Source organism: Phallusia mammillata, chromosome 4, assembly GCF_965637545.1.
Source record: "Phallusia mammillata chromosome 4, kaPhaMamm4.hap1.1, whole genome shotgun sequence".
Lineage (NCBI taxonomy): Eukaryota > Metazoa > Chordata > Ascidiacea > Phlebobranchia > Ascidiidae > Phallusia > Phallusia mammillata.
In genome coordinates, this window is record NC_137255.1 from 2604860 (window position 1) to 2631066 (window position 26207).

A 26207-nucleotide genomic window follows, 5' to 3' on the forward strand; every position below is an offset into this window, starting at 1 on the left:
CTTTGTGTAAATTTTACCGCCAATAAGTAAGAGAAACTTCGTTCAGCGAAAAAAAACTGGTTTCGATTGTTTGAACAAGGGTTGTTTGAACAAGGGATTACTTTCGAATTTAAACCGACGTTTGGGTTCAGCAACATAAATGTTTAAATACCATTTCGTTTCTAAAACAATCAGTATTCCTTTTCAATGTTAGCCATCTTTTGTAGATTTTACAGCCCTAACCAGAAAAAAGCGGGCCTGATTCGGGCCTGACTTTACGCTCTGCATCAGTATAGTTTTGAATAAATTCATGTAGCTAAGTAGGCAGTTGCTGGACCTGACCTATTGTCAAACAGCCCAAAAACGCCTTGTTCAAGACCATTTTTCTATTGTCTTTCTTGGTCTTACCTGATGCCTCGATGTATGGGTCTGTCAATCAAACTTTCGGGCCTAAACGGGCTTCTCAAAAACGAATCGGGTTCGGGCCGGGTTCGGGCTCCAATTTCAGACCGGTTTAAAACTTTTGGTCCTAACTATTGTGTAGAATGTTTTACAAGAAACTAATAGAGATAAAATGATTTGTTTTCGGTCGTTTTTCATATATCCTCAACAGTTTTCATTATTAAGATGAAATAGCACAACCAAAATAGGTAAATAACACAAAGGTGTAAGTGTAGGTGTGTATTTTCGACACTGAGTGAAACACATCATGTTTTATGACCACTGCACACATCGCAGGGTGCTGGGTGGTTTGTACACGTATTTCAGTGTAATAAAACGCTAAATCGTGTGTTTGTGCAACAACCAATGCTCGGTGCGTCGTAAAAATTTGGCAGACAAAAATAGAAATAAAAAATGCGAATTACGTAACCAAACCGTGAGCTGTAAAAAGACAATGTAACATGGGCGAAAAACGAAGACATTACGTACACATACTAAAATAGCTACATATAAGCTATTGCTGTCAGGCATAATATCAAGTTTATAGAGCTCTTCTGGCAAATGTATTTTTATTTCGACGTTTCGACGTCCTAAACAACAAACGTAGGAATAAAAATACATTTGCTAGAAAAGCTCAAGAAACTTAAATAAAATAGCCAGTTGCCCCCAAAAACATTATTATTTTGATACCATGCAGTAGTTTAATTGTAAGTGCGGATACTAAACATTGAAAGATAATACAACTGTATGAAACGATATAGATTCTTTCCTGAAACGATATAGAGGTAATTCAATTCCTGTGCGAGTCTGTACTTGAAAACGGAACCACGGGAAATTAAAAACAATAGCATATAGTACAGCTTTCAAGCATACGAATATCCGTAATTTTGGAATCCTGGTTTGGTTATGACGTACTGTTGGGACCCAAGAGCGCGTTTTGGTGGTACGCTTTTGTACATGGACTTCTTTCTAGGTGGCGCTGCAGAGACCGCGGATTGGTAACGTCTCATCGGTGCCTGTTTGTTTGTTGTTCTTGGTGGTCGACTTGGTGCAGAAACACCTAAAATTGAAAATAGTGCTTAATAAAACGCACGGTCTATTTCAAGTTGTTTTCAAATGCAATTGTGCGAACATTTACCTTAGTTTTCACGTATGATGCAATGTTGTTAGCTTATACTTTTCATAGACCACTTATGAAATCAGCATTTTTAATAAGCATAATATTTTACTCAACATTGTGAAACCAACTGTAGTATCAAGAAAATAATGCAACATAACTCTAACGTGGTTTAACTATATAATAATAAAACTGCTGGATGAGCAATAATGTTATACATTATGCCTGGCAGCAATAGCTTATTTAGTGGTTTCACTATATTTTAGCCATAGCTGTTAAAATGGTATTTTTCAAGTCCATTCGGAATAGCTGGTGGCATATCAGATTACTAACATAATGAGCAGTACATTAAAGCGCCTATTAACATTAACGTTGGCCACGTTGCTTGGCAATTCGCCAGCAATTTCACTGCGATGCGATTTGCAGCAATTTTACATAACATCCGCTAAGCGATTTTAGAAATAAGGGAATTTCCCAAACGTGATTGACATGTAAACGACTGAATTGAAAATGTCAGTGCTTGATATACTCCGGGCATTTGAAGTAGTTTGTAGGATATTTTAAACGGCAGGTGTGACAACGCCATAAAAAGCCAGAATTATGAAACGGTGTATCATGATATATATTTTGCTGAACATTTTTTTTAAGCATGTTTGAACATTTTAAATAAGGGGTATCAATATAACTAAAGAAAAAAACAACACACACATAATGAGTACAAAATAAAATTTAAAAACTGGAGAGAATAATTAAATAAACGACAAAAAGTGAAAACTTAAACCAAACTAATGTCAATTTAATTTTGTATTCTTGCTTTATATGCCTATTAACACACACAATTAGTCAAATAGCCGAAGTACTTACCATTTTTGCTGTAGCTTCTGGTTTGAAGTTTAGCGCTCGGGATGATATAAGACCTTGAAATTGACGAAATCGGTGACAAACTTGACCCACTTGAGGACATTTCGTTTATTACCGAATAACCATTCGTCTTTGGATAATTTCCATGTGCTGTTTGATGCGCAGGTAATGCAGCAGATAGCGCTGTGGGTTTAAAGACCGTGTTCGGCATGGTACGGGGCGCCATTGGTGCCTTTCGAGCCCCTCCTGGGCTGTCTATATCTGATTCATCTGTTTCTGGGTCCTTTTCATCTTTCTTTTTGCCGAAAATTTTCGCAACGCATAAAGATATAATGCAAGTTAGCGTTAAACTGCCAACTAGCAACCCCACTATTACTGGTGCTGAAGCCTCCATTGCAAGTCCACTCAAATGCGCGAGCACACGAAAGAAAAATAGATTGTGGCCGTTATTGCAGGCCACCGCTTGAAAATTGCCCTACTCCGCTTACGTAGATATGCATCTGATAATATCAAGTGTCAAAATAACTTCCCTCGATATTTTTTCTTCCCTGCAGCCAAAAACCGACGCTGTATTCGGCCAATTACTGCGCACGAGACAGATAATGACAGGTTACCACTGAGAAGGGCGTTGCAAGGCGCTTTATGACGTCACAATCGACAAATCCCATTTGCATTCGAGAATACGTCACCAGTAGTGGGGAACGCCTTGTTAAATGGTAGTCATTGCAAATGATTTAATCTCTGTAAGCTGTCGGGCGGTAGCGTTTTGTGCATGATTTATTTGCAGCAGATGGTTATTGACATTACGGAACGCCCTGTTGTTGAATCCTTGTACTATACATGGCATTGTTGGTAATTGGAATGTTTTACTTTTCATAAAATACAAGCTACTGTTAAACTGCTTTCTGTACTACAGTGTAAGTAACATACCAACTGCTATAGTCAAGAGGTTTTGCCTAAAACAAAACTATAAGCAGGGTTGCCATACCGTCCTTATTTCTACAAAAATCTCTTTACTCAAGACTTGAGTCCATATTTTGTTTTATTTTCAACAATTATACTGATCAAATATCTGCTACAAGTAAAAGCAAACCTAGACCTGAGCTGTCGTTAGATGCACGAAGTATTTTCTACGAACAAGGAGTTGCTTGATTGTTTCTGGCAGAAAAATGTGGCATGTGATATGTTATGGTCCGTATAGATGCAAAGATTTGTTCAAAAATATAAGAGTGTTTAATGTGCATAACTTTGTTTAAAGAATTAAACGTTTCCAGTAACTTTATCAACTATGAACTTCCAAGCTTATAGGCCTGTTGTAGTTGTTCCGCTTGGCTGATTTAGGTTTTCTTGGTTTAAGAAGAGTTGAAATATTCATCCGCGAGAGAGCATGTTCTTTGAACGCCACCTTTTTGTGAGCTGCGTTGGTTGCCAGGTTTTTCAGTGAAAATAAGTAAATTTAGCCTAATTTTTTTGTGTAGTGTATAATTATATAATTCTAACAACAATGGTTAACTGCTTAACATGTTTAAGATGTCAGTTGTTCAACCTCTTGCCGCTGGCTAGCTAGTACAACTCTGATTACCCAACAGTTGGTATGTTGAATGTTCTTTTTTAATTTGTGTTTAACTTGTGTTATTGTGTACTCAAACTGTAACTAGTCTTATTAGAAGTAATTGGAAGCAATGTAATGTAAAATATGACCGATTAATGTAGATTTGATTTGTGATCTTTGGTGTAGTTTTTTTAAAACTGCTAACTGAGTGCTGGTATTGTCGCTATGACGTCATAATGGATGCGTATGGCTTATATATGTTATTTTGTGATTTGCAGCAAAACCATTGCCACTGACATTGTCGTCGTGTTTATTTCGTCAGCGTTGCATTTTATTACCAACATAGGTTTAATATGTTGTGCAGAAATACCAACTATGCTTCAAAGGGCTGTGTTCATGACAAATAAAGCGAAAAAACACAACAAACAAGGGGTTTTTAAATAAGCTTTCAAGCACACGAAAAAGTTTTTTTTTCTTCAGCTAGGTACAGTTTCCAGATTCATTTTGTAATTTTGTTTTTAATGCGCAACTTTTTTATCCCAGGTCATATTGTTACGACAGCGCTGCATAATTATAACAAGACTTGATTTACTTCGGCAGGTTCGGATTTTCTTCATCTATAAAAAGGTAACGATTCCGCATATGTAGTTCTTATTTAAGAAACCTTTAGACGACAGGCAAAAGAGAACGACTTTATAGTCACTAGGAAACAAAAAAAGTGTTATATTTTTAGTTTTTCTAAAGTGGCTATAAATGATAAAATAAATTTGAAACCACATGTATTACTTTTGACAAGTTGCATTTTTCCCTAATGGTGGGAATCAATATTAAATGTTTGCGTTACTTTAGTTCGGTCCCTTTTCAATTGATTCCTTGATGTTGTTTTGGTATTGAATTTTTGCTTTTTCCCATTCTTCCTGCGACATATGCAGATCTTCCTCTTTTACGATTTCTATGGTTTCAAAACGACCAACTTCTTGTTGGAATTCTTTTTCATACTCTTCGAGACGTTTGTTGATTTCCTTTAAAATTTCTTGCGATTCACACCCAGCCTTTATGTTATTTCTATGTTCTTCTTTTTCTGCCACAACTTCTAGTATTAAACTCCCCTTTCTCCAGGCTTTTATTATGCCACCAAGATTTTGCAAGGGTTTCAAGATGGCGGCCATATATTTCTTATTGTTAAGAATTTTGATTGCTGCGTAACCCGCAATTCCAAATACTTCGGCGGCAGCAACAAGTGCTATGTCCCCTTTAAGTGAGACATGCAATACTTTACCGATGTTCAGTATTACATTAGCCATTTCAATCACAGTAATGTTCAGGATAACTTTGTAGCAAATACCAAAATTTCAATCTGTTTAAAAAAAGCGAAGTGCACCTTATAGTTAAACACCGAAGTGCAAGGGGGCTCGTCCGACACAAACGCAGCGGAGAGCAAAATCTGGCCTAAATCAAGTTCGTATTAACAACTCTACAGCCTGAAACCTCCCTGCAGTCTGCCTAAAAATCGGGGTGCTTGACCATTTAAAGTTATAGCCTTTTAAGCTTTACGTGCACACCGTTTTATTAGCATGAAACGGGGAACAACCGCCTGATTTCTTCTTCTAACTGGGAGTTGGAATTGAGCAACATTGCAACACAACCGAAACCAATCAATTTGAAAAATGTGGCCAGGAGCAGGAATTGGTCTTTAGAAACCCCCTGGTTTCAGATGAAACAAAGCAAACAGATTAAAAGTTTGTTAAAATTCCAATGGAGTCAAACCATAGCGCAGTTATTAGGCGTTAGAAATGTTTTGCTTCCACCCCATTGGAATTTTAACATGACGTAACAGTGCATGACGACATATTGGTCTCACTTAAAACAATATTCATCAAAATTAAGAACTATTGTTCGCCGTTGTAATTACAAACTAATTGAGAAAGTCACACCACAATTATCTTCAAAATCAAACATTAACAAACGTTTAATCTTTTGAAAGAATTAAACTAACATGCATTCTTACGTTTGGAAGAAAGCTTTATTTGTGCCTTTCGCAACAAAACAAGATAAATTTGCATGAAGGCTAATTTGTGCATAAAAATATTTGAATGAAAGACATTCAACGCAAAGTTTTACACAATGCACTTGACCGTTTTCATCAGATTGCATCAGATCGCGAACAGTGTACATTTATGGAATTCGTTATCGTTTGCCCAGCCGCATGTTACGCAAAATACCACGAAACCAATGGAGTGTTAAGTTTAGCCTCCTTGTTCTGACCATGTAGGAAAATAAAAATTGCGCAACGCAATATTTTTGCAGATATTTTTTTTTTGTCAACTTGTTTAAGAACTAATGGATTATTTTGCCCTAACGAAAACAATTCAGTGTTTTAAAACTTCGTTGTTAATACATTAGGTACAAACCTTACGAATTTGTTTAGTTATAGGAGAATAAAACGGAGTACACTGGTCCGACCCAAAATTTTGCTAAAATAAAGTCCTATATGGCCGGAAAGTTGATTTGCCAAAGAAAATCTAAGTAACAAATGTGACCTGCTTTGAATTCAGGCTCGAATCAGATTGAAAAATATCTTTTTAAAAAATACGCAAGCCAAATGCACTTTTCGCCCAGTTGCTTTACATAGTTTGGTCGACTAGAATGGCAGAAAAAAATCCTGATATGAAAACAAATCGGCAGTTGCTGCCACATGATGCTACAAAGCTGCTTCTGTGCTTTCTGTCGGTACAAAGGTCACTGTGCGCTGATGAGACGGTAGCGTACACCATTGGTCTGCTTCCGATAGATGGTGCAACGGAGCGTAGGCGTTTGCTCTGGCAATATTTGCCAAGTCAGCAATTTGCTGCGTCTTCGGTAAAACGCCAGTTCGCTAGAAGATGTCCGAGAGCAGATTGAACCATAGTAGTCTGTGTAAAGGTCATATCGCGCAGTGGCACGAGAGGCAGTATACTGCGCGACGCTCTGATTTGCTCTGTCTGGCATTTGTTAGCGTTTTTTATTGGAACTACTTCTGTCGTTGTTATGTTCCTAGCTAACTCGGGTTGAACTGCCAATAGCAATGACGTTTGAGTTACTTATTTTTTGTTTTGCTTTCGGCTTATTTCTGTTCTTCCTGTTTCAAAAATAGGTAAACTGTTGCACAAGTTGCCAACCATTGCACAAAGTTGCAAGGCTAATAATCTGACAAACTTCACGTAAACATAACGGTACCAAACAGTATATTGATTGACATAAGCTAGTTTATTGAGCAAAAAAAAGCTACTTGATATTTGTGCAAACCTAAACGCTAAAGCATTCGATTTCTGTTTTCTTCACCGGCAATTATTATCATATTGTTGTCCTGTTTTGTAAGTTTTCCAATTTTTTCAATCGCCTTTGCTGGGCTGTTTACAAATGTCTCGTAATGGAGCAGTGTGTATCCAGCATATCCAACACTACCTCTACAGCTGGTGGGCCAGTACGTTTATTGTAAAATTTTCAGTTTTCTATTTAAATACCGCAGACAATTTTTTGGAGGGCTTACTATCTTTTTCCATTGAAGGATTTAAGTGCCCAGTATATGTTGCGTAGTTTACAACCAAATTAGGCAAATAGTTAATTTATTTTAACTCAGTACAATTTCAAACTGAAAAATATATGTAACTTTTTTGCTACAGGTTCAAAAGCCTTGTCAACTGTTGCCACTACTTGGATGAAAACACCAAAGAATTTTTACATCATCTATATTCACCTGATATAAAGGTGGGTATTTTCCTGGTATTCGGTCGCCACTTAAATTAATAATCGTTTGACGTCGAGTACACCAATCACGACTCTGGTCATTATACATTGTTTTATTCTTTTCAGATTTAATTTTCGTTTTGAAATATAATGTTTTTTGGCTTTCGCAGAATTCTGAAAGCGGACTTTTTTAAAAAAATCAAACATAAAAAATCAACAGATTTAGAAACTGTTCTTACTACTTGCGTTGACTGTAAACCACCAAGCGTATTTCGTCACTATTTCATTTATACACCTAATTACAAAGGTGCGTGTTTTCCTGGTATATTATTGCCAGTAAGATAGACAAGCGCCCGACGTCAAATACACGAAAACAAGAACCTTACCATGTTGTATTCTTTTGCTGTTATTATGTTGTATTTTTTTACACTTAGCATCTTTTGCCATTTGATTTTGCTTTTACAAACTTCTGATAGTGAAATTTGGCTTTTTCAAATCGGATATTTAACCATAAACAAAGCCATACTTCAGTCATGGCGATACAAAGGTTTTCTATGTAAATGATTTATGCAATCCAATAACGCTATACGAAACTACGGTTTCTAATTGTTTACCCCCTTTTTTCTCTCCTTTGTTCTGACGTATTAGAGTTTCATATTCATCGTTCCCCGCCTATGGTGTCATGTTTATGCCTTATATAGGAAGGAGACGACACAAATTAATTGCAATCGGTCGGTCGTCACTTGTGGAGGCGGGGAGGGGCCTCTACATAAAACGAAAAAATGCAGTCTCTTAAAACAGACGAATCACACGAGTACACCAGAGCAAGAAAATACTGCTAGATCGCAATATCTCAGTTTAACGGTTTTCTTTGGAATGCGCTAAGGAATCCGCTCTTTGGGAAAGTTGGGATATTGTTATATTTGATTTGTATGGTATTTTTTTAAAGTTTCCAATTGCTCTCTTCTGCAATTTGTAGTCGAAACTGATTAGGTTGAATACCAAGTTTAATCTTAGCCTCGTCACTTGTTTTGTAGAGGCATGGCCTTGGGTTAAACGCCATTTCGCTAGACGATGCTAGAGAGCAGATTTAACGCTAGCAGTCTGCATAAAGGTCACATTGCGCAGTGGAACGAGACGACGTTTGCAGTGCGACGCTTTAATTTTCGCTGTCTGGCATTTGTTGGCGTTTTTTGGGGGAACTACTTCTGTTGTTGTCATGTTTCCGGCTGGTTTAGATTAAACTGTTAATTGCAATGCCGTTTGAGTTCCTCATTTTTGTTTGGTTTTGCTTTCGCCAGCTTATTTCTGTTCTTCCAGTTATTACACCAGCTTCCAACCATATAAGTTCCAAGGCTAATGATCTAACCAACTTTACGTAATAAAGTTTTGACATTCCGGCACAGAACAGTATAATGATTAACATAACAAACTTCAATCAGCTAATAAACGATTGCAGTGAGTTCTACGAGCTACTTGAAATTTGCACAAATCTACGCGCTACAAAGTATATAAGAAACACATCAAAAATCAAGCAAACTTTACTACATACATCAGTTGGATATGAACTGAAATCAAATCGTTGGAGAAATGCATTGTAGGTCCCACATGTGCAACAAATGTCATTGATTTTTTTGATTTAACATGAAACATATTTACAATGCTACAAACACATACCACAATGTTTTGCAAATCAAAGTAAAGAAACACATGTAAAAGCACAGAAAAATAAACACTACACTACGCCGATTTTTAAAATGGGTAACCGGTCATATATTTTGGTCCAAGACAAATGGCTTTAGACTTTCTGAGGCTCAAACCAACTCAGTGCGTTGTAACTTATCTCCATGTGCCTAATTTTTTCATCATTGGAATCAAAGTCTATTGCTTGCTGTTTTGCTTCTATAGAATTTTGATAGTGCTGTGCGGCATTGTCCCACTCAGACAACTTGTAGCAGGCGTAGCCAAGATTTGTTTGCAGGTATCCGTACAATCTTGAACGGTCGGCGTCATCATAACAATACTTTTCCATGTGCGATGTTGCTGCTAACAGCTTTTCCTTACAAGAAGACCAGTCCTCAACAAAAATATCACAAAGTGCTGCCCAGTGATAACAACAAGCGATTTCCTCATTGTTATCCCATTTGGCATCAATTCTGTCAAGCATTTTCCGAACAACTTTAATTGCATAATCGTTTGCAATGGAATATCCATTTGTGAATGTATGTGGCTCCAGGAGTTGTTGCACGATCCCTGTTATTTCTCTCAAGCACATGGATGTAAGATGATGTCCCATTTCATTCTTTTCAATGTAAGCAAGTCGTGCTGTGAGATCAAAATACAAGATAGCTTGACACATATATCCTTCTGACTTTAGAAATTTGGCATACTCGTTTGTTATGTAGATTGTAGTAAAATTTCCCTCCTCAATTAAATTCCAAATTTTTCTGCCAGTTTTAAAAAGCTTGTGATACAAGTTTGCTGACACCTCAAGCCTAAATTGAAAAAGTTTTGCAGCAATTTTAACTTTCGTTTCCTTATTAAGCGACTGAAACAGGTCATTTAAGTCGCCATCGCCCAAGTATTTGATATTTTCATCCAGGTCATCTGTTTCTTTGGAGGTTGAATTTGCACCAATTTTCAATAAGTTTGCTATTTCATGAAATTCTTCAGTTTTGTGTGAAACTGCCTTTTTTGACTTTTTTTGATTGACTTGTTTACCCTTAACTAGACTTTCTAATTCGGTTTTGTAAGCATTTGCATTTGCTCTTTGAAACCCAAAAACGTTTTCCTCTGTGTCTCCTTCAAATGTGGGCAACGTTTTCGGTTTACCGAGTTTCTGCAAAATCACAAAAGCGTTTAATTTTGTCAAAACTTTTATGTTTTTTTCTAATGATCAGAAAACTATTAATGCGATAACATGTTTCCCGCACATGATAGTGAATAAAGATTTTTGGACTTTCGACATTTCTTCATTAACACAGTAGATCAGGGGTGGGCAACCTGCGGCCCACGGGCCGCATGCGGCCCTTTATTAAAGCTTGTGCGGCCCGCAGAGACGCTTGGATTTCAAAAGCACTGGCAAACGGGTCCAATTATTACATATATTTGAGTTGATTAATGCGCCTGATGCTAGTTTTCTGCGATCTGGCAAAATGTGGCTGGAATCAAATACGAATTATACTTGTATTTAAACATATTTGGTAAGAAACAAAGCAAAATTACTTTGTGTGATGCACATGTGCGGCCCGCGATCCAATTTTGACATTTATAATTGGCCCTACAGTAAAAAAGGTTGCCCACCCCTGCAGTAGATAGACGAATACTTCACGCGCGAGCGAAGAAAAGAAAGCAATTTGTCCGCTTTGTTGCGGATGCGCAATCGCAATTGCCGCTATCAAGTTACAATTTGTAAAAATTCCCAAAAACGGCCAAAAAGGCCTTGAGCCTGCATTATATGACTAAAAAAAAATGCATTATATGACTACTCCACTAAACAATACGCGTAATTTTAAAAAAGGGTGCACCTTACCAAGTGACCGAAAAGGGTAAAAAAGGGTTTTGTATTTTTCCGGAACAAAATTGTGGAATACATTTTATAACCTTAATGCCCTTTTTTGTTGCGGATTGCACATTTTTCTCACCTGTTTAACTTGGTCACTCCGTAAGGTCTGCGCCTGTTCTTGTCCCACATAATCAGAACGTGCCTCATCGATCTGCTTCTGCGGTGGTAACTCAGCTTGTTTAGACCGTACATACGACGATTCGAAAGTATCTGCGTTTTTTGACAAAGTTTTTAAAGCCACAAAGAGCTATGCTAGGCAGGGTTGCCATACCGTCTTTATGTCTAAGATTTGTCATTGTTTTTGACTCAAGTCCTTACTTTGTCTTATTTTCGACAATTACAAAACTTTCTCCTCTGGCATCCTATGTTGCGTATGCACATACCAAAATATTTGCGCCGAGATTTTGTAACATCATAAAAGAAAATATGAAACAAATATAGCTATATGTCATCGATCGTCTAAATTTGATAAAAACGCTTGTCCTTATTTTAGGTCGGAAATAAATTGAACCGGTTGAACAAAGGATCAGTTTTTTAAATATACCTAAAAATAAAGTGTTTTGAAAAACGGGAACACACAGGGTTGAAACTTTGGACAAACTAACCTTCTGGGTCATATGGTTTCAGTCCCTTTTCAATTGCTTCCGTGATGTTTTCCTTGAATTGGATTTTTGCTTTTTTCCATTTTTCTTGAGTCATTTGAATCTCTTGCATTGCCATGATTTCTAGTTTTTCAAAGTGACCAATTTCTTGTTTGTATTCTTTTTGATACTCATCGAGATTTTCGTTGATTTCTTTTAAAATCTCCCCTGACTCGCAATCCTCTTTAATTCGGTTTGCCACTTCATCAGTTTCAGCCACAACTGTCACCACAATACTTTCGTGTTTCACTGACTCAACTACACCAAAGCGTTTTTCAATTGTCTTTGTTATGCTTGTTACAAATCTCTCGTTATTGAGGAGTTTGTGTCCAGCATATAGAGCGACAGTTAGTGTTGGCAATGATGCAGCTACACCTGGTAGACCAGTTAGTCTAATTCTCAAAAACTTCAAGTTTAAATTGAATTCCGCAGACCAATTTTTTCCACGTGACGGGCTATTTTCGCCCATAGTGAAAAAAACAACTAGTAATTTATTACCCAGTTAATTTAAAATTTAAAATATCAAACTGAAAAACATGCGAAACAAATTTTGAGACATTAAAATTCTTTGCAAGTGTGATAAGACTAGGTCAGGGATGCACAACCTTTTCGCTAAAGGTTCGTCCGGTGCCTAGTGGTTTACGGCAAAACTTCACATTTCAATGCACAAAACAATCGTATTCAATTTCGAATTAAAAGAAAGGTGTTTAAACCAGAAAAGATAAAACGGCTATCTATGCGAGATAGATCAGATTATACAAAGGCTTTTAAGTGTTGATTTGTTATATGTTGTGACCGACTAAATTCATTATCAAAAATTTAGGCTGACATACTTATTCATCTACAGTTCTACACAATTATTTTACACAAGTCAAATGACTATGTTTTACAAATACGGAAACACACACTGTCACTAAATATAAAACAGCAATTTTACACCAACAGTACAAAATATAATACAAACACAAAAAGTAAATGGCAGTCGGGATAAACACATATATTATTATTCTACTGACATTAACGGACCTGGCAAAGGATTTGGTTTGCCTTCTTCCGAACACGTTTTTGAACAATTTTACGTAACTTTTGTTGTCACGGGTCCATTGTTCGTTTTTGTGGAAGAGCAAGTAAAATTCCAGATTTTATTTATAAGCATTACGTTCCATTTGACTCCTAATGTTTTTGCTGAGTTTCTGTCCAGCACATACCAAATTACCCCCAACAGCAACAAGTGTTAACATCCATGCAGCTACAGCTGGTGGACCGGTAAGTCGAAAACTCAAAAGCTTTAAATTCATTGTAAAGACGACTTGCCATTTGTGATGGGACTTTTTCATGTCTCTTCTCTTTGTAGAAGCCAATTGGCAACAACCCTTTGCTTTTATAGTTACAGCGTAATAAATTTTAAAAACAGGACAAAGTCAAACTGAAACGAAAGTGCGAAGTGTTGGTTTACCATAAATAATGTTCTATAAAAGTATGATATGAATTTAGGTCCAGACATTACAAAAGATGCCACACATCAGAATGTACAAAAAAGCATCATCAGTCTGTCTAATCGTATTTCGAGCTATCTCAAAATCAAACACCTTGTACCAAACAAGGTTAAACTGCCGTCTATACAACACAAAGTGTTCATTGAACGGCACTCTGGAAATATGCTTCACAAATTGGTTGTGACGTATACTTAACTGTATGTTTTATGTGTTGGACATCCATACTTTTGTTCGCCTATTTCATTGCGCCAGCCACATTGTTTTGTTTTATTCTCGTACTACATTAAGGGCTTTGTTTAGGGCGTCATGTTTTCGATCGCAAAGGTTTTTATGTTTACGGTTTCAAGTAACAGAATCTGAAGGTGACACTACCGCCAAAACTCCAAATAGAAACCATCAAGTCTGTATATGGGTCAGGCGCGCCGGACCATTCGGCCAAGTTCCTGCCCCGTTTGCCGAACTCTGCACTAGAAATACGTAGATAATCGTGCCATATCGCTCACTTGTAGAAACCGAAACTTGCTTTCAAAGCTGATTGTACAAAGTTCATCGTACGTTGTGGGCTAAACCCCATTTGGTATTCTATTTTTTTCAACGGATGTGGTATTTCGTGCTTTATATCAATCGCAAAAGTGCTGCGAGTATTAGGACCGGACTGGATTAATAATTTTACCATATACCGGCATTTAAAGCGTTATCCAAATAAGTTATTACGAAGTGTCATTTCAAAACCAAGGTTAATCAAAACAAAGGGTTAGGTTTAGCACATAGACAACATTTATTACAAATTATGCGCAAACGAACAATAACTAAAAAAGCAATTTAGTACAAATTAAAATGAACTAACAGTGAAAGAATAAAAACAGAAAAAAATCAACAAGAAAAATGTGTCAATTACACGGCACTCTTGAAATATGCTTTACAATTTGATTGTGACTGACTTAACGGTATGTTTTATGTGTTGAACATCCATACTTTTGTTCGCCTGTTTATTGCGCCAAGCACTTTGTTTTGTGTTATTCTCGCGTTACATTGAGCGCTTTGCAACAGACACCGAAGGTGACACTACCGCCAAAACTCCAAATAGAAAACCATTCTTTATCTAGTTCAGGGATGGGCAACCTTTGTCACTGTGGGGCCAAATACAATTGCGATGATTAGATCGCGGGCCGCACCTTGATATAACACAAGGTGATTTTACTTTCATACCAAAAATGCCTTACCACAAGCAAAATTCGCATTTGATTGTAGCAGCATATTGTCAGGTCGCAGAAAAACTGCACCCAGTGCACTAATCTGCTAAAAGAATACAATAATTGGACTCGTTTGCCAGTACATTAGAAATCCAAGTGTCTCCGCGGGCCGCACAACTTTAATAATGGGCCGCATGTGGTCCGCAGGTTGCCCAACCATGATCTAGTTCAGGGCTTCTCAATCTTTTTTTTGTTCTGCGACCCCATTTTGGAAAAGAAAATTCTAGGTGACTCCTTGATGGGTATAGCCTATACACGTAAATGAAGTCACGTATACGTTTTTTGTGACAATGACACATAACGCATAATGTTTCGCGACCCCAAAATTATATCGCGCGACCCCAATTTGGGTCGCGACCCACAATTTGGGAAGCCCTGATCTAGTTGATATAGGGGTAAACTTTGTCGAAACCAGAATTTGTAAAACGCAAAAATATACCGAATCCAATAAGGAGCAGAAAAATATTACTTACGGTCACGCTTGATAACTTTTCTGTTTGTTGGACAGAAAAAATGATAGGGGTTTATTTAACGGTCAATAAGCAAAGCCGGTTTAAACATAGCAAACATATTGCTGGAGTAATACATCACGGAAACGTTTTTAATTTTTTTGTGTTGCATCAAAACAGACTTGCGGTTGGTTTCAGACACAACAACATGATACAAACCTTACAATTTCATACACATTCAGAGGCCACGTTTCGACCCACTGTTAAACCGAGCCACTTAGTATACCGACCTATGCACTAGAAATATGTAGAAAATCGTGCCATATCGCCCCCTTGTGGAAAACAGAACTTGCTTTTTAAGCGCCCGCTTAGCAGTCTGTACAAAGTTCATCGTACGCTGTTGTCTAAAACACCCTTAGAGTTCAGTTACACAAAGCGTTACTTCAATAGTTACATGCTTTATATTAATCGCGAAATTTCTGGCAAATGATTCGACCTCGCTGGACTAATAATGTTACACACACCTGCATTTGAAGCGTACGTGTGCCATGTAATTCCGTAATAATTTTATTAGAAAGTCTCATTTGAAAAGTACTTATAACTGATTCACTACACTCTTAAATGTATAACATGGCAACTTTGTTGGAACGAAATCTAAACATATTGTGTGAACGTTTGAAAGTTTAAATGCTAAGCTCTGAAAACTACAATTCTATGATTAGGTTTACCACATAGACAACATTTATTACAAATTATGCGCGAAACGAATGATAACTAAAAAAGGAATTCAGTACAAACTAAATAAAGCTAAAAATGAAAGAAAAACAACACAAAAAACAACAAACAACAGTAGCAAACCAATTGAAAAATCGTGACCAAGCGAAACTTGCATGACACAACTGTTTAAATATGTATGTAAAATGCAGTTCATACGATATTTTCGTGTACATAGAGAATTTTAACATGTATTAAGTTCGGTTCATGACATGAGAATTTTTAGTGTTGCAATGAGAAACATGGTTTTAGACAAAGCCAATAACAAACAAGTTACTAACGTGAGTAAACCTGTGCCTAAATTACACCTTGTTAAGTATTATCTTGCATTGCGATTATACATTAGCTTTTACAAGTGGTTTATGAACAAATTAGTTCGAATATTCATTTGTGGAATATTTACATGAACATCGCTATGAAACATTATTGTAGGGGCAACAATGGTTCGCTACTACATTGTTCCTCATTCCTCAAAACAGCTACCAAGGTTTCTGTAACAAATATCCAAGACTTTTGATGTCGTTGATACATCCGCTTCTGCTTTTGATAAAGCACATTTTTGAAGTAAATTACGCGCTTTCTCTTCTCCAATCAAAACGTAGCTTAGGATAATCCAGTTCGAAAGCTGTGAAGCATCATCATTCTGATTCTCACCTTTGATTTTTACATGCTTGCTTTTTGACATGAACTGCACAACGCGCATTACGTAATCTTTAACCAGCCTACATTTCTTGTCTTTAAAAAGTTCTTTTATGATGGCAATAAATTCTTTGAGGAACATCGACGCCATTCGTGCTGTAGTTTTGGCAGAGAACTCTTTTGTTGCACGGCAAAAGGTAAAATAGAAAAACAAAACAGATTCACAATAGTTTTTTTGTGATTTCAGTTGTACTGCTCTCGTGTAAAGCTGGTCTATGGAAATGCTGTTGACATTTTCTATTGACTTCCAGATTTTTTCTGCTTGATTAAATAGCTTCCCTTGCCACTTTTCCTCGGCTTCGTACAATTTAAACTCCACCAGTTGGATGGTGAGATTAAATTTCTCTTGATTTGTGGCTTCCTGTAACATTTCGGCGTACTCCGGACCGAGAACTTTGCAAATGTATTTGTCCAAGTCTGCGAAAAGAGAAACCATTTGAATTCGTGATTAAATGTCAGATAAAACGCTGTTACTTTCTTAAATGGCATTGATGCCTATTTTGTATTTGTAATTAGGTAAAGAGCTACTAACCTAAAAATTGCAACGGGCAAAGTGTTTGGTAAATACCGATGGATGACGTAAAGAGCTTTAAATATTACGCACAAGCAAACTTGTGTGAAAATGCTGACAGTTAAGGATACTAGGGTTGGATAAGTGTAATGTCATAACAGACTACAGGAATCAGCCTCTGTAACAGGGTGGTGAACGACAGATCTGTCTTTACTTGTCAAATATACAAAATATACTTAAAGAGAGCGGCAGACGATCAGCGTCAGTGTAAAGTTTTATTTGAAACAGAAATATTAATTTCGCTTATTAAGGCATCATCGGTTTCTGTCTAAAGAAAAGAAACGATAAAAAACACATAAAAGTTAAAACGTTAAATTACTAAAACAACTAACAGCTGCGATACCAGACAATGGCAAAAACTATGGAGAACGGCTGTAACAAAGGCCGACGCTAACTGAAAATAAAGTGGCAATAGAAACGCCGGTAGCAAACAAAAAACTAGCAGGTGTAAAAATGGCCTGCGTGTTGATAAGGGGTGGGGCGTACGGGGCGGAAAATTTGTCATTTTGTTCGCGGCAAAACCATAGGTTGTAGGTTAGGGTTGGATAAGGTTTTATCATATTAATCAACCCAACTCATAAATCTAGTTTCTAACCCTACATTTGTTTCTAACCCTTTTCCTTTTTGCAAGCTTTGTCTGTTGTGAGTTATTATGTTAGCAGCCCTATTGTTATTAGGTTTGTGTTCAAACGTAGCAACACATAGCACTTACTGTTTGTAAACTTTTCCGAGTCTGCGGCCTCGGCCGATTTCGGATGTGAGACTTCGGCATATTTCGGATATGTGGCTTCGGCATATTTCGGATCTGTGACTTCGGCAGATTTCGGATCTGTGAATTCAGCTAAAGTTGGATTATATTGAAGTAGTAGTATTCATGCATTGATCAGTTGCAAGTCTATCAATGCTGTTTTAAATTGGACATTTCACCCATGTCAAATATGCTTAAAGCCTTAAAGTTTAAGGTATTGAATTCCAATTTACCTTCATCCATCACAATAGTGGTTTCGTCCGAAACCTTGGACTCGTTTTTTGCTGTGAGATTTTTCAATTCAACCAACTAAGAAATAGGCCGTTGTTAGTTTAAATGTAGTTTTTCGTGGTTATAAGGTAAGTATTTTCAAACAAAACATGTTAGGTACACAAATTGACAAGGAATATGGGTTAAAAATTGAATTGTTTATCCTACAGAAAAAGCTAAATTTATGAATGATTGTTTCTAGAAAACTGTTTACCGTTTAACTTTACTTACATTGCTATCTTGACCACTTGGAAACATGGTCCCCATTCCTTGTGTCGAGTCAAAATAACCGATTGCTAGATCTGTCAAAAGAAACGAACACTTGAAAAAGCTTTTCGATAACCAACATAATGTATTGAAATGGTGCATAGGGGTAAAAAAAATTGAAAACACGTATGTTTCAAAAACATATATGGGCTCTTAAAGGGACATTGATTAACTTGGTTTCATAAAACTGGCGTGCGAAAAAGTGCAATTTAAACTTTTTTGAATGCTTAAGATTCCTATTGAGACTTTAAACACGAAACGCGACTTTAATTATGGCTCATTTGAAATCTTACTTTTTTTAGTTGTTTCTTTGAGATGTTTTACAAACAGATTTTTTGTTTCTTTCCATTCTTTTGTGGACATTTGGATTTTTTCTTCTGCAATGATTTCAATGTCTTCAAAACAATCAACTTCTTCTTTGTATTCTTCTTCATAATTTTTAAGATTTTGGTTAATTTTTATCAAAATGTCTCCCGATCTACAGCCCTCTCTAAGTCGATTTTCTACTTCAACACGTTCAGCCACAACTTCAGTAATAAAGCTACCATCTCTCAAGGCCCGAATAACACCACCCAGGTCTTCAAAGGGATGAAGTATGGCTCTCATATATTGCTCGTTATTGACGACTTTGTATACAACGTAGCTTCCAACACCAATTGCTACTGTTGAAGCAAAAACTGCTGCTGGGCCTTCGAGGGAAATATGCAACACTTTTAAATCCACTTCAAAGGCATTTCCCGCAAGTTGCAAAGGAACCCAGTTAGCATCCGCCATTGTTATATGCAACAGACACTAAGCCAGAAATTATCTGATTAAAAAATTATGTCTTAAGCAGTGCGGTAATCCACTTCCTCTCAGAACTAACTCTGTCGTTACCAGTTAACTAGTCTAACCATCGAGTTTGTTGTGTCCTTGCGCTGTATTTAGGTTACAAAGTTCTTTGTGAAAGGCGCTTGTTATTGCTCACGTAGGCCAGAGTGTCAGGTTTCTAGGCAACTTCGGTTATTGATGCATAACACGGATCAGTGTAAAAAAATAATAAAGGATCGAGCAAACATCTCGAAACAAAAAATAATGGCATTTGTAAAAGGCGAATTCGAAACTATAGGGACAAAAATTGCCACTGCAAGCTGATCAACTTTATTTTATCTTTTTTATTAACTGGTCAAGTCCATCCGCTTTTTTGCTGTGATTGTTGGAAGTTTATTAAATAAACGTTTGTCAATTCTGGAAGTGTAAAAGTAACTTTAAAAATGCCCCCATTGACCTCTGAGCCTCTGGTGAAATGTCACTTTGCTAGACGATGCTAGAGAGCAGATTCAGCCTTGACAGTGTACAAAGTTTACGTTGCGCAGCGGGACGAGACGCCGTTCGTTGCGCGACGCTTCAATTTTCGCACCCTGGCATTTATTGGCGTTTTTTTTTCGTGGAACTACCTCTGTCTTTGTTATGTTTCTAGCTAGTCTAGGTTAAACTGCCGATTGCCATGCCGTTGAGGTAATCAATTTTGTTTGGTTTTGCTCTCAATATTCAGCGTTATTTTGTTTTTTCCAGTTTCAAAATAGGTTACCTGTTGCATAAGTTGCCATCTATACATTGCTAGGCTATTAATCTTGAAACAAAATTCACAAAACCTTGACCTAACGACACGGAACAGTATATTGATGAATATAAGCTAGTTTATTCAGTTAAGCGATTAAATTCCACAAGCTACATAAAAATTTTACAAACCCAAAACAAATTTTGTACAAAAAGTATATACGCAACACAACAAAAATCAAGTATACTTTGCTTTTACATTAGTATAGGGTGTAAATTAAAATTGAAAAAAGGCATTGACAAAAAAACGTTTAAGGAATAACACACGATATTTACACAACAGTTAAAGGATCACTAAATATATTTACAATGCTATATAATCACGTCAAGCATTAGTTGAACTTGCGCTACAGGGCAAATGTTTTTTGTTGGTTTTTAATTTTTTTTGCATTTGAATAGCACAAAATCACCTAATTTTTCGGGGGAGCAGTAAGTCAGAGATTTGAAAATAAAAAAATGCAAGTGAAGAAGTAAATGCATAAAAGTAAAACTACAAACATATGAAGGGCAAATACACTGTTGACAACATTATGGGTTTTTCGACACAAACTAATTTAGATCATTTAAGCCGTAGGCCATCTCAGTGACTTCACTTACACCATTTTTTTCTCCTCAGACTTAAAATCTTATGCCATTTGTTTTGCTTTTATGGATTGCATGTAGTTGTTAGACATTTTGGAGTAGACATAACCAAGATTTTTGTGCAAATATCCTAAGATTCTGAAATTTTCATCATTATGAGAGATATAAGGATTATCTTTTCGGAGTATTATTTCAGCAGCATTCCAATTTTCAGCCTCAATATGACAGAGCGCCGCCCAGTGGTAACACCATGCCAATGTAGACCCACATTTTTTGATTTCTTGCGATTGTAAGTTGTCGCATATTTTTTCTACTTCAGCAATGGCGTAAATGTAAATAACACGTACACCTGATTTGACCGATTGCTGCATAACTTGTGCCAGTCTATTTAAACACATGGATGCCACGCCAGTCGCCAATTCAGAGTCTTCTACTTTTAAAGCAAGATTTGCTGCCAGTTGAAAAAACAAAACCGCCCCGCAAAATCTTTCCTGTATGGTATTCGTTTCGGAAAGTAACTCGTGTTCCGCTGTTTTGTAAAGTTTGTAGATGTTTGTAACGTTTTGAGAATCAATTATATTCCAAAATTGGTTTCCTGTTTGTGTGAGTTGCCAATAACGTCCAGCTGTGATCTGCGATCGGAACTGATTAAAGTAAATGGTAAGTTCTTCCTTAATCTTATCTGATGCTCTGGAGAAGCATTTGTCGAAGGTGAAGTCGGAATCAACGTGTTCGTTTGAATGGGTCGACATGGGGTTAACCGGAAAGTGTTGTTTTTCTACAGATGGCATAAAAAACGTTTTCGAGATTTGTTTTAATTATTGCATACAAATTTAAGTTGTACCTTCTCCATACTTTTCACTGAGCATTTCAAGTGTTCTAATATTAGAAAACACTCCAACAGAGGTGTCTTTTTCGTAGTCTGGAGTATTACGCGCTTGCTAAAAATATAATTCATTTTTGTATAAGTAATATTTTGGTATTGAGTTGCGTATAATGTTTGTCACTACATTTCAGTTATTTATTTTATACGAGAACGACCAGCGTGGGCAACCTTTCTGCATGCGCAAAAAGTTAAATTCCACGACCGGGCCGTACGAGGGCCATGCAATAAAATAAGAGTATATAGAAACTCAACTTTAACTTGTATTTGTCTGATGTGAACTCTATGACACAGTTTCAAGGCAATCAATGCCTATTCTTAGAAATAAACTAATAACTTTAAGCGTTTCATTTAAAAACTCACATACATTGCATCTGGCCGAACAGAAAATATAACTTTTTTAAGCGGTCGCGGGCCGCAGGTTGCCCACCCTTGCTATGGACTTAAACCATGGGCTCCGGCGGGAAAATTTACTTGAACCAGCAATAATATTGTTTTTCTTTCCTCACAATTTAGTACTCCCACTTACCCCTTCTCACCGGCGCCTATGCTTTAAACTCCGTACAAAAACTATTCGGGTTAACGAAACCAGTAAAACCAGTACAGGTTATAAACCCATCTGCAATGGTGCAAATTAAACCACAAATAGGTTGATACTTGATTTTTGTCTTTGTCACTCCCTCTAACATCAGTATCCACCTTTGCACTCAAAGCCGTTTCATTCGATTTGGAATCAATCTACAAAATTCAAGACAAACTGTTAGTTTTACGTAAACGTTTTCGTAAAAAGTCAGTTTGTTATCAGTTATGTGTTCTGAGCACTATACAGACACTAAACCAGGGCCGCCCAGAAAGTTTTAGCTGCACCGCCAGTGATAGTTTGTATTACAAAGACTTATCTTTCCCTCATCACAATTTTTTAAAGATTTTGAAGACTTACCCCTACTTACCGGCGCCCATGCTATCAACGCAGTACAAAAAATATTCAGGATAACGAAACCAATACAGGTGTTAAAGCCAACTGTTATGTTGCAAATTAAACCACAATAATACTTGATTTTGGTCTTTTCCACCCCCTCTTGAATCAGTTTCCACATTCTCAGTCGATACATCGGAGGAGTAAAAATTCTACAAAAGAAAAAGTGTTAATCATAAATTTGTTGATGTCGAAATATCATATATTTTACAGTAACAGCATCCTTTATCGGATAAATTATTTATTAACAATGGCTGATTTAAGTTCAGTTGTCCCTTTTAAACTACCATACCCCACTAAAGTTGCGACAGCTAAAAACAATTCCAGGATTGTTTCGTTGTTCCTGTGGAAATTCAGGATTGTTTTGTTGATCACTTGGTTCTTTTGTCCATGGTTGAGCTTGAGTTTTTGAAGAATCAAACGGTATTCCAAAACCATCTGTTATTTGGTACCAAATCAAAAAAATCTGATGTGGTTTTGAAATAGTGAAATTGTTTTGGAAAACTGGGAAAAATACACACCTTCGAGTAATGGAATTAGTTAGTACATAAAACCACGACACAATTTTTTTTCTGCTATATTATTTTAAACTTTTTTTGCTTTGCCCCGGCGCTGTGTGCATGGTACAATGTTTTTGTTACCAATGTTCCTTTTCCGCTTAATTGTGGTAAAAACACTTGAAACCCAAAGCAAAGTAAAAAAAAACAAAAATTTGTTTACAACGTTTTCTTTTCTATTTTAAACAACTTTGTATAGACCAACTCGGCTTTGAACCACATAGCAACCTTTAGAACAGTGTTTAACTTTGTGATCGGCGAGTTAAGTTTGCATATTCAAGTGATTTACTACATCATATTTCAAGTGTTTGATACAGATAGAAATATTATCTTGTTTGTATTTAGTTTGCATCTCATCTTTATGCGCAAAAATTGTTGTTTTAAATTTGTTTAAAGAAAAGTAAACCAATAAAGAGTTTTACCATTGCCAAACTTACAATTCATTTTAAGTTTTTTCATTGGCATCAACAATTTGTTGATAATTTTGAAATCTTTAGTTGTATCATCCTCGTTTCCGGGTAGTTTTTCCAAATCAGGTTGATCGGACGAAAGAAACTTTTTTTCGAAAACATCTGTAATTTGATACACAACGAAAAATCTTAAAAGCAGAATATAAAAGAGAAATGGAGAGTCAAGGCATTCAGTTTCTTAAGGTAAAAATTAAAACTATTTTAATTTCAAACTAACTTTCTGAGTCATATGGTTTCAGTCCCTTTTCAATTGCTTCCTTGATGTTTTCCTCGAATTGCATTTTTGCTTTGTTCCATTCTTCTTGGGTCATTTGAAGCTCTTGTTCTTCTATGATTTTTATCTCGTCAAAGTGACCAATTTTTTGTTTGTGTTCTTTTTCAAACTCGTCGATATTTTCATTGATTTCTTTTAAGATCTCTCCCGACTTGCAATCCTCTCGTATTCGGTTTGCCACTTCATCAGTTTTGGCCACAACTGTCACCACAATACTTTCATGAGTCACTGACTCAACTACGCCAAAGCGTTTTTCAATTGTCTTTTTTATGCTTGTTACAATTCCCTCGTTGTTAAGAAGTTTGTGTTCAGCATATGCAGCCCCGGTGAGACCGACAGCAAGTGTTGCCAATGCTGCACGTGCAGCTGGTGGGCCGTTAAGTCGAATTCTCAAAAACTTTAAGTTTAGATTAAATGTGTTACTATTTTTTTCCATTTTGGAAACGACTGGGTATAACTTTGCGTGATGTACAACCAAGTCAAGCAACGATTTTGTTTAAATCATTACCATGTCAAACTGGAACATAAATACAAATAAGGTGATTTGTCACAAATAATATTACACCAAAGTAAGGTTCTAGACACTAGTTACAAATGGGGCCATCACATCAAAACGTGGAAACAAATCTTATCAATCTGCGCAATTAAGACCTAATAGGTTGTAGTAGACAAAATCAAATAGCTGCATTTGTACGAAACTGTTGGATTATACAAAAAGTTTCAAAAGTACTGCACACTTTTAATAGGCACATTTCCTATTTAATTGTGACTGACTTAACTGCTAGTTTTAGATATTATGTTTAACTTAGATTCGAGGCAAATTTTACAGTCATAGAAAATAAATGTGACAAAGTGGAAAAGGCGTCTACTTGACACATAGAGTAGACCAGTGGTTCTTAACCTTTTTGGTGTGGTTTCCCACTTAAGTAAATCACCAAGTTCGAATTTCCCCCTCTGTTATTTTTATAACGATGTTTTGTGCCCAACATTAACAAAAAAATATTCTTTAATCGAAATAATTTTGTGAAGCGATTTGGTCGGGACCTTAAAGGTATACTGCAATCTTATTTAGTTTGAATAGTGATTTCGTGAGAAAGTAAAATCAGGTGGAATTTTGAAAAATCTGATGTACTTGCATTAGTCATTTATTGCATCACAATCAACAGATCAAATGCATTTATTCGCGAACAATAACAAAGTCATTGATACTTTTAGTAATGTCTGTGACGTAACAAACGATTTTTGGATTTTATGCGCCTTGCAAAACTAGGTGAAGTTAATCTTACATGTTGTTGCGGAAAATATTGTATTAACTTAACTTTCAAAGGTTAATTTCAACCCACGGGCCCGAGTTTGGTGACTTCTGACTCACATAATTTCCCTCCAAAAACATTAAATTTCCCACTAGTGGGAAATTTCCCACCGGTTAAGAACCACTGGAGTAGACAAACACTCGAAACACACTAAAACAGCGCGGAAAACTTATACCCTTCAACAAAATGTCACAGAGAGGAATTTGGGTACGTACAACATTTATATAATTAGGCGCAAACGTTGAAAAAATACTATAAAAAAACACAAAAACAAAATGACGAAGTATAAGAATAAATATATTGCTCTTCTAATCACATCAACTGGCCCAAAGAAGCATTTGTTTTGACTTTTTTTTACAAAAATACACACACAAAAAGAGTGTACATAATTTTTGTCATAATTTACCAAAACTTTTGATGTCACTGGTCCATTGTTTGTTTTTGTGGAAAAGCAAGTAAAATTCCAAAGATCAGCATTTGGTCATAACTGCCTTGAACAGATTTTCTGTTCAGCATATACAACACCACCTCCAACAGCCACAAGAGTTAACATCCATGCTGCTACAGCTGGTGGACCGGTAAGTCGAAAAGTCAAAAACTTTAAGTTGATTTTGAAGCGTACAGACCATATTTGATGGTATTTCTTCATGTCTTTTCTCTTTGTAGTAACCAACCGGCAACAACACTTTGCTTTAGCTACAATGCATTAAATTTTATACCAGTACAATGTCAAACTGAAACAAGAACGCGAAGTGTTGATTTGCGCATTTTAAAAAAATGACACTATCAAAAAGTACAAAAAACCTCATTAGTTTGTCTAATCGTATTTCGAGGTATCTTTAAACCAAACAAGGTCAAACCGCTGTCTGCCTAAAGGTGTCAATTGTACGACAATTTTGAAGTATGCAACTCTTCAATAACGCCACAACTTCCAGCCCCCAATTGCTTCGTTACCAGTCAGCCCGTCCAGCTGCTTGACTCAGCTATGTCCTTGCTTTAACTTTTGTAACAATTTAATAGCATTTGCTACTTTTTAAAGTTAACCACAATTGAGAACTAAGTAATGAATAAATGAAGTTACGTAAAATTGGATAGTTTCATTTTAAGCTGTTAAAGTAGAGTAAATATTACAATCTTTTTTTGT

The 26207-nt window shown here is 36.4% G+C and overlaps 2 protein-coding genes across 2 annotated transcripts; both read right to left on the minus strand.

Moving 5' to 3' along the window:
* Positions 1-645: 645 nt before the first annotated feature.
* On the minus strand, positions 646-2950 carry LOC145225286 (uncharacterized). The gene is made up of 2 exons (XM_080091977.1): positions 2402-2950; positions 646-1480 (listed from the first exon to the last, which is right to left on the minus strand). The coding sequence occupies exons 1-2, from the start codon at positions 2790-2792 to the stop codon at positions 1284-1286; spliced, it is 588 nt and encodes a 195-aa protein (XP_079948103.1). The 5' UTR covers positions 2793-2950; the 3' UTR covers positions 646-1283.
* Positions 2951-20225: 17275 nt separating this feature from the next.
* On the minus strand, positions 20226-25815 carry LOC145222444 (uncharacterized). The gene is made up of 7 exons (XM_080088570.1): positions 23694-25815; positions 23444-23578; positions 22742-22887; positions 22527-22601; positions 22131-22211; positions 21435-21531; positions 20226-21368 (listed from the first exon to the last, which is right to left on the minus strand). Exons 1-7 carry the CDS (start codon positions 24184-24186, stop codon positions 20635-20637), a joined length of 1761 nt encoding a protein of 586 aa, XP_079944696.1. The 5' UTR covers positions 24187-25815; the 3' UTR covers positions 20226-20634.
* Between the last annotated feature and the right edge of the window lie 392 nt (positions 25816-26207).

Excerpts from the sequence above, each read along its gene's own strand:
- LOC145225286 (XM_080091977.1), bottom strand. The coding sequence starts at position 2,792 with ATGGAGGCTTCAGCACCAGTAATAGTGGGGTTGCTAGTTGGCAGTTTA. Across the intron at positions 1,481-2,401 it reads CAGAAGCTACAGCAAAAATG|GTGTTTCTGCACCAAGTCGA; the intron begins GTAAGTACTTCG and ends TTTCAATTTTAG.
- LOC145222444 (XM_080088570.1), bottom strand. The coding sequence starts at position 24,186 with ATGGAAAAAAATAGTAACACATTTAATCTAAACTTAAAGTTTTTGAGA. Across the intron at positions 23,579-23,693 it reads GAAACCATATGACTCAGAAA|ATGTTTTCGAAAAAAAGTTT; the intron begins GTTAGTTTGAAA and ends ATCAAATTACAG. Across the intron at positions 21,369-21,434 it reads CAGTGAAAAGTATGGAGAAG|AAAAACAACACTTTCCGGTT; the intron begins GTACAACTTAAA and ends TGCCATCTGTAG.